Genomic DNA, 9,337 nt, shown 5'->3' with positions numbered 1-9,337 from the left:
AATAATGCCTGGTAAAAAACCAGAAGCTGATCTTCATATTAGTGACAAATGATAACAGTAACATCTTTTTAACAAGTTTAAAGTTTCTTTAAAATACATTCAAAATGTTTAAAAATAAACTACAAAAATTATTTTGATAAAGTGCAAATTAAAATATAGCTGTATCTGCAACTGTAGTTGATAATGTTTTGAACTTTTAAAATATTGCATGGTAGAACCAGAAACTGCAGTTCATATTAGTGACAAACTTTGACTTTTTTTATGGATTGCCTTCATTTTTGCTTCTACTGTTCATTTAAAATAGGTTTCCATTCTCGGCTGGTATCTAAGGTTCTTCTTCTACATATTAAAAAAGTTGTTAAACATCTGAGTGGCGCACTACTGCTACTTGTGGTGAAGAAGTGCATTGCACCTTATTCAAAATCAATGCGGTCCCACGGCCCTCTGCGGCCCAACGTTAAAAACTGTTGTTCATTTGAGGCCCTGAAGGTGGTGCTCGTGGCCCACAACTGGCCCATGGGTTAAGAATCTCTGGACTAGATGATAGAATAAAAAGAGAATAAAGACTGTGCAGAAAAATGCAGCGAGGCTGTTAACTAAGACCAACAGAAGAGCTCAAATTTGTTCTAAACTCTCTGTGCATTTGAGAAGTCATTTTAAAAGTTTGGTTTTAATCTTTAGGGCCCCCAAATACATAGGTTATTGGATCTTCTGAAAGGTTAGGTTAGTCTAAGACATTTTTATTCAGACAGACTTTTAATGAAGTTTGGTTTTCTGTTTTTAGATTGTTCCGGATTATATTGGTGCACCGTTTTTATTTGTTTTTTTTTTGTTTTTTTTTTTGCTCTGTTAAGCACTTTGTGATGTTTGTGTCTGTGAAAGCTGCTATAGAAATATTGAAACTGTAAAATGTCTTTACAGGTTTTCATTATAGGAGGAATTTAAATGATAAAAAAGTACTGATTGTAACCAAAGAAACTGGAGCCAGCCGTTGAATAGGAGGTGCAAATTTTCAATTAGCAGAGTATAAAATGAGAACAGGCCTTAAATAATAATAAAAAACAAACAATCAATACAACAACGTGTTCAGAGTGATTTGTGCAACTTTTTAATGCAAAGCTGTGGGATTTAACAGAGAGAAACATTTCAAATGGATAGTTCAGCTAAATTTACAGTAATAAAGTGTTTCAATTTGGAAGCAAAACCATTAAAGTATAAAAGGCCTCACTTCAGCTTAACAGACCTACTTTTTTAGTTAATTCCTGTGTTTTTCTCTCTTCCTTTACTCTAAAGGACATTGCATGTGTCTGTTTTGCAGGATCACACTGAATGGGATGAAGGTGTCCAGGCCCGACGTCCGCATCGGTCGCTACAGAATGATTAAGCATGAGAGGGACAAACACAACGAGCCCAACCCGCAGAGGTACTACGTCCCTGTCGAAACCGCAGATCCCCGCCTTTATGTTCCAATCGATATTTTTTGCTTCACAACCCTAAACCTTAGCTGTTTTTTCATTAAAAAGTAAATTGCAAATATGTGTCCATCAGTAACACAGCTTGATGCAGCGCTTTATGATTAATTTTCTTTTGGAAGCATAAGGCAGCACAAGGGCATCAGTGAAATGTAATTAGATTTGTCATCCATTGTTGTTCGTGTTGTTCTGTGTCGAGCTGGAAATTCTTCAACCTTTCATCTGCAGGAGTTAAATGATATCTTCTGCCCCTTATTTTTTTATTTTATTTTATTTCTGTTTTCCCTCTAACAAAGTACATGTTGACACCTGGGACCTGCCTGCTGTTAGTCCAGCTCTCCTGCTGTTTGCTCACTGAGCAAACCCTCGTGAGAAACTGCAAGCCAAAGGGAAAATACTCCCTTCAGTACACCTTAGAGGTGTTAAAGTGTATCATTAAAGACTTCCTCTCTGCCAGGGTGGATCTTTAGGCTCAATATTTGGCAAAAACAGTGTGTTGACAGCCTGAGACTTGGGATTTGAAGGAAGCTGTTTTGTTTTGTTTCGTTTTCTTGTTGAGGGAACGCTGAGTGTGCAGACGACCCACTACTCACTTTAATATTAAATAATTAACAAGGCTGATTTTATAAAATTGATGCAGGCATAAATGTAGGATTTTAATACAACTTTAGCCACTTTCTGTCACATTATTTTACTATTTAATAATAAGTAGTTTACATTCTTATAAACATATTTCCATTGAATCTAAAATAAGTCTTCAACTGTTTACTATTTTATGGGGCGCCAAGTGTAAAATGAAATATTTAAAAATTTCACTGACATTTTTCATTATTTATCTCACTTTTTAAATGTTAAAAAATTTTCCACTAACATCTTATTGTTATTTAGATCATTGTTCTTACATTACATTACATACAACGCTGCTGAAGATGATATTTAAAATCGAAATTCTAAATATGTTAATAAAAAAGCGATATATAGGTGGTACCTGTGGTCCAGCAGTTTGAAGTGCTGCTCAGACACCAGCCGTAACTGCAAGTTTGATGTCTTTTAGGGAAGCTTTAGCTGCATTGGAGCGCTAGCGGTAGCTATTGTCTCAGGATGATGACATCATAACATGAGTGGAGTACCAACAGTAAAGGCTGCATTCCGAAATACTTAAATGTGAATTTCAACATTTAATGTTTAACTTTTACATTTAGATTTAAACATTTAGATTTAGGGTGTAATATTTAAATATATTTAACATTTAAATGTAAAATTTAGTAGAAATTAGCTAAAAGTAAGGACAGTGAGCTAAATAACAATAAAATATGTTAGTGGATTTTTTTATTTATTTATTTATTTTACTTTTCGTTTTGCACTTGGCGCACCATAAGTCAAACAAGTTCAAATTTTTGTTCAAATAATGGTTAATTTTATTGCAATTCTTAAATTTTTTAACATTTAAATAATCCAGTAAATCCTGTCATCTGGAACTCCCTCGACCAAAGAGTCATTTTTTCCATTCAGCATCACATGAAAACCAAATTTCCCAAACGTGTTTTTGATGTTAAATGTTCAATGCTTGCTGAGCACCCTGACACACAACTGCTTTCCGTTTGTGATTTTATTCTTTCTTTATTAAATGCCGTCTTTCAGTAACTACACAAAGAGTGTAGAGGCCTCTAGGATCATCTGTCCAGTGATGTGTGTTATTGTTGCTGTGGGTCTATAATCCATCATGTGTTGCCTCTTTAAACCTCAACTCCTTTTATTGCAACTTGAAGCACCTTTTCTTTATGGATGGCCTGAAAATGCGTCTGCACTGGGATGTTTTAGGGCATGAGGAGGTAACTTATTTTCCAGCTCTTCACACTCGTTTGGGACTTGAGCTTCACACGTCGCTCCTTTGATCCTGGATTTTATAAATTATGTCCACTTGGCAGTTTGACTGAAAACTTTTTTTTTCTCAAATGACAAATGTTTTACTGAAATATATGCGCTGTCATGATTTTAAATGACATACCGTGGTTAAGTAAATCTAACAATCTGTTTTTTGAGTGTAGGATGTACATTAACAACTGATTAACTTAAGGATTCAGCTTAATTAAAGATGGCTGCCACAGCCACCTAGTCTTAAAAATAAACAAAATGGCGATAACCCAGTCTTTTTCACAGATATGGAGCTTTAATATCTCGTGAAAGTAGCTGAGAGCTTTCACCAGCCTCAGCGGGGAGAATGAAAATCTTTTCTTCTGTAAATAAAAAAGGAAGCTCTCACATTTTCTTTTTAAGATCCTTCTAATAATCTTGTCACGGAACAAGACAGCTTGGCAAAGTTTAAAACCGCCGAAATGATGCAGAAGTGGAATCAATACAGCGAAGAGGAGAGGACAAAGGGAAGCGGCACCGTGAACGTGCAGCAGGGATGAGTGAGAGGCAGGTCAGCCAGCTGATGTGCATCATGCAGCCGCTGATATTGTAATCTGTCAGTGCAAGCGTCCTTGTGACCCTCTCTGAGCTTCATCGACTTGAAAAGGCTGCCACTTTCCAGCAGGGGTGTCATTTAAAGGCTGTTTGAGGATGAAGGCGGAGCTCCTCGTTCTCCTAAATGCGCAGAATAGAGCCTTGGAATAAAAATACCCAGGTGTTACCAGTGATAGCGGAATCTGAAAATCAAAGGTGGAACTTTGATTTTCCACATGAATAAACAAACTACAGTCTTCTTTTAGCGACTTCCTCCCTCTTAGCAGTGCAAGAGCCTGACAGGGGTTTTACAGTGGTTTGCAAAAGTATTCATACCCCTTGAACTTTTCCATATTTTGTCACATTACAACCACAAACATAAATATNAAAATTTCACTAACATATGTTTCATTATTTAGCTAATTTTTTAACATTTTCAATTTAAACTATTTCACCAGTAATAAAACACATTTTTAACTGTACTTTTTTTCTTTCATATTTAAAAATATTACAAATTTCTCCTGTTTATGAATTATTTTTTTATGTTTTTAAAGCTTGAATTGGGGCAAGTTTTTTTTTCTCCAAAAGAGAGTTTATAACTGAAAGTTTTGCTTTTTTTCAGGAGGCTGAAAATTTAATGCAAAATCTCTAAAATGCACAAAGACAAAGAGATTAGTGTATTATGCGTGTTTTATTTTTTGAAAAATGAAAATATAATAAGTTGAAAGAGAATTGAGGATTGCCTGTTGAAGGATTATTTTTTTAGATATCTCCAGTTGAGGGAATACCTCCTTGATGAAATACTAAGTACTCAGACTTTAAAAAGAGTACTTAATGTTAGACGTATAGAGGAAAGAGACCCTAGGCATTTTTAGTCCTGTATCAAAATTTAAAATGTGGTAGAACCTTTCTAAACTCAATGTATTAAACCTAAATGGAAGAAATTCATACATAGATAACTAAAGAGAGTGATTTAATATGTGAGAGTTACAATAAAACAACAACAAAACACAGCTCATCTGTTATTTTTCATCTATTTTGATATACAGTATATTTAAAAATATTACATTTATGTTTTTAAGATGCCCTGAATGTGTAGTTTTGTCTTATGTAAGAACAACACAAAATGCTGTTTCAGCATTAGTCGGGATTATATATGTAGACATGTAGGATGACTAGGCAAAATCTAAACAAAATCAATTCTCTGAGCACCATGGCTTGGCTGTTCTGATGGACAGGAAAGGACAAAGCATTTTCAATAAGTCCAAAAAAAATTGTTTTTCACACATTGAGCCCAGGGGCTCAAACGCTGCTTTTTTTTTCTCCACTACCCCCCGTTCCAATTGCTTTTCAGACAAACATGCAAAAATGCCTCGCTCATAAATGTGCTATTTTATGCTTTGATGAACAAGACCCAATATGCAAGGATGAGCCCTTCTAGACACATTAATCACCAGGAGTATAGCACCTCACATTAAGCTGCTTAAATGTGGATTATCACTGTTTATTCTCCGCTAAGAGCCCTCGTTTTCATGCCTGGATAGGCCAGCCAATGATGCCTCTCAGTGCAAAAATCGATAGCTGCCCCGGCTCAGTCTGAATGAAGATGTAGTAAAACGTGGTCCCGCATTCAATATTATTATGGTTTGATTTCATGTGACGTTATTATGTCACAATATTTAGAGAGGAATGTGCTTCGGGACTGTTCGCACTGAGTTTCTGCTTTAGTCGTTCTTTCTAAATTGGTTTTTAAGAAGATTAACAGCAGTTGGCAGCCAGAGTCAGAAATGAAAGAGTATTGACTGTCTGCTGCTGTCAAACTAAGTGTGGCCTGCCTTGAAGTTTCCATGTCGAATACTTTATTATAGATTTCATTTTAAGGCTAAATCTCTTTGATATATCTCACCTCTATGCAGTTTTAAGTTATTAGTTAAGCCTTGTAAGATGAGACTTGTGCTTTACTTTAAAAAAATTTAAATGTGATGTTTAAATATATTATTGTAAAATAATAATACTATTGTAATAAAAAAAACAAAACTAGAGAATTTGCGTCTCCTGTGAAAATGCAGTGCAAATTCTTAATGGTGAAATATTTTTGCTGATTAGTTAAAAGCTAAAACTAACCTTAAATAGAAAAAAAAGTAGTTGAAATAGATGAAATTAGCACGAAGAAATGCAGTGAGCACGTTTGCTGGATTAGGCAGCAAGAAGCTGAAATTAACTCAAAAAGGTGAATTTAACTGGGAAAAAAACAACTAAAAAGCAGCTAAAACACGTAAAACAGCTGAAAAAGCAAAAAAGGGTTAAAAGAATTGCAAAAAGTTGAAATTAGCAGAATAATAGCTGAAAGGAGCTAAAATCAGCTAAATAGAACAAAGAGTGGTGAAATTAGCACCAGAATGTTGACATAAAAGCATAACTAGAACAAAAGGTAAAAAGTACAATAAAGATTTATTTCATTTGTTGTGTGAATGCTTGGAAAGCCTCCTCCTAGAAGCACCAATGTGGCCTTACATAAACACTTTTTTGCGCACCGACTGTTAATTTTAATGGGCCAATATTATGTGTTTCTCAGGCATACATTTAAATACTATACCATAATAAAGTATCTATGTCACTTTTAGCTGTTATTAAAATGCTGTTTTTATTTTTAAATAGAAAATAAACTTATATTCTCATCACTTCCTCTTCTAAATGTCTTGAAATTGGCCTCTGTCTCTTTAAGAACCACCTTCGCTTCTGTCTCGCCCATTTCAGTGCGGGGGGAGGGGCCTCCGCCATCAGGGGCGTTTCTGGTCCCCACCTGTCGTTTTGCTCCTCAGCATGGCTTCCTAAAAACACTGCAGGATTTCTCAAACATGCATGAATGAGTCAGACCAAGGCTTTGGGCATGTTTTTTATGAGAGTATAACATTATAACATGACATAAAACTTAAAAAAGTTGATTTTACATGATATTGCCCCTTTAACAAATTTGGGGCAGAGTATTTTTGTTTCCATTATGGAAAGTGAGGTTTGTGATTCAGAAGTGTTTTATTTAGACATATTAATTCTGAGTTTGGGAGTTTGTCCAATTTTCCAACTTCACTGAATCTTAATTATGCTCCATTGGTTGTTCTCTAACAGACTGAGGTCCATTAGCAAATTGCTGTGCACAGTTTACTGAAACATTTGCATACATTTACAAAACTGAAAAGGAAAAAAAACAAATCTGTGTGAAGCATTAGAATGACTTAGTTATTTAGATCTCCATATTTTATCTGCACACCTGGCCTGTTCTGAGCTCTGTAGTGTGACACAAAGTTTTTTCAACTACTTGCTGATACGTTCGAGATGCTCATCTAGACGTCGTTCACCTTTAAAACAACAATCTATTTTGTAAAATGACAGCAATAACTTGAATGTGAAAATGTCTAAAATAACCAGGCTTGTGCAAATGCATCATTTATCACTGTGTGTATGTGTGTGTTTGTGTGTGTCTGAAAGTGAGAGATAGAAAGGTTCAACGATCCCTCCTGTAATTGCCTGCTGAAATGACACCAATAGAGATGGGAGGCGGCTGGGTCAGAATGGTCTAGTTGCCTTCATCAGAATCAATAAACCAGCCTCTAGACTTGAAGATAGTGTGAGTGTGTGTGTGTGTGTGTGTGTGTGTGTGTGTGTGTGTGCGTGCGTGCGTGCGTGCGTGCGTGTGTGTGTGTGTGTGAATATGCATGCTGTGTATGCCTGTTCTGGGCGATACACAGATCTTGTTTTCCTGCTCATCTTACTGGTTTTGCTTGTTCTTTCTGGTCAGTAGATTCGACTTTTTGTGTAAGAGCTGACATCATTGCAGACTCTTTTGGTTTTGTGTTGATAAATTATTTATAGCTGTGGCGACAGGCTAAAAAATAAATATATAAATAGACATTTATTAGTCATTTTTAAAGTGCCTGTGACATGCATATCCTTCAAATACATAAGGTCAAAGAAATCAGTTATTTATAGGAAACTTGACAAAACAGACGTTATTTTACCCGTTTTATCACATAACTGGAATATTTTCTTTTGAACTTAGCTTGGCCAAAGTGAAACAGGAAGTGACATGAAAGGGGAAGAAAGAAAAGAAAACTCCAACATTATTATTTGAACTGACTCTCTGATAGCGACTCAAAATATCTAAAGAAACATCAGATTCTTCTCTGCAGTCTGTGTTATTAACCGTTGTAGCAATGTTCTGTTTACATTCAGACACTCCCCTTTGACATCACTTCCTGTTTCTTCGCACGCAAATATCTCAACAATGGTTCATCTCAACTGCAATTATTTATTTCTTTTTATTTTTTATTTTTTGCAATATGTTATTAAAATACATTCATATTTATTACAAAAATGTGATGTCACAGGCACTTTAAAGCCCTTCTGGCTACCTAGTATAATGCAGCAGTAACCACAGGTTCCAGGGTTTTATAGGGAGATGTAATTGCGGCAGCTCAGAATGGTCAGCAGGCTGCGAAAAGAGGAAATGCCAACTCACGATAGTTTAATCAGTGTGGGTGGAAGTGAGTTGTTTTTTTCCCCCCCTCTTTCTTTGTGCATCTCTCTTTGGGCAAGAAATTACTGTAAATTGACCGCAGTGCAGCTTTAAAAGCTTTCTGTCACTCTGAAAGGAAAGGACTTTTGATCAGTCAAACGGTCTGCTGTTTTTTTTCTGAATCTGCATCGTGTGAAAACCAGTGAAAAGCATTTGGACATCAAAGTAACCCTTCCAATCCAAGATGCATGAAACACAAAAGTGCTTCAAATTGAAAGCTCAGTTGTGTTGTTGTTTATGATGGTTCACTTAACTTATCCTCTGTAGGGGAAAAAAATCACTTATATAGATAAACTGAGCTTTTCTGCCTTCTTTTTTTTTTTGCCTTCAGGTGCAGGTTTACTTTTCTCTTTCTGATTAGAATAAGCCTTTTGGGACGGTTTATCAGGAGTACCTGCGTAATGTCCAGCGTTTACCAAAGAAAGTGTTGTTCTGACTGCCTGATGAATGTTTGCTATCTTCACACACACTTATGCATACACATTCACTTGAACGTAGACAATCTTTCACACAAGAGTTCTTTCTCCCGGTTCCTTCGGAGATGCTGCTGGTTAGGCATAGCAATGAGATATTGGTAAGAAAGAGGCACATTCATCACCAGCTGAGAGTACGTGTCAGCACACACACACACACACACACGTTCACACACAAACACATATTCTGTCTGGCTAACGGCGCCTCTTGCTTTGCAATTGAATGAGATGCTCAGTAACAATGCTCAATGTTCTGTTCATATTTTATCATCCTGTGACAGTGTAGATACAGATCGTGTGTGTGTGTGTGTGTGTGTGTGTGTGTGTGTGTGTGTGTGTGTGTGTGTGTGTGTGTGTGTGTGTGTGTGTGT

General features: G+C 36.1%; 1 protein-coding gene across 3 annotated transcripts in view; it reads left to right on the top strand.

The window, feature by feature from the left end:
- b4galt2 (UDP-Gal:betaGlcNAc beta 1,4- galactosyltransferase, polypeptide 2) overlaps positions 1 to 9,337 on the top strand; it is a 155,376-nt gene that overhangs the window by 139,564 nt on the left and 6,475 nt on the right. For 2 of the 3 annotated variants that reach the window (XM_014029007.1, XM_014029014.1), the window contains one exon: positions 1,319 to 1,423. The exons of the other annotated variant lie outside the window; for it this stretch is intronic. In XM_014029007.1, the coding sequence (XP_013884461.1) occupies positions 1,319 to 1,423 (105 nt within the window). The remainder of the gene's footprint in view (positions 1 to 1,318; positions 1,424 to 9,337) is intronic. 3 annotated transcript variants of the gene reach the window in all.

The sequence above is a fragment of the Austrofundulus limnaeus genome, unplaced genomic scaffold, assembly GCF_001266775.1.
Source record: "Austrofundulus limnaeus strain Quisiro unplaced genomic scaffold, Austrofundulus_limnaeus-1.0 Scaffold6, whole genome shotgun sequence".
Classification (NCBI taxonomy): Eukaryota; Metazoa; Chordata; class Actinopteri; order Cyprinodontiformes; family Rivulidae; genus Austrofundulus; species Austrofundulus limnaeus.
This window is presented reverse-complemented; position numbering and strand designations above follow the sequence as displayed.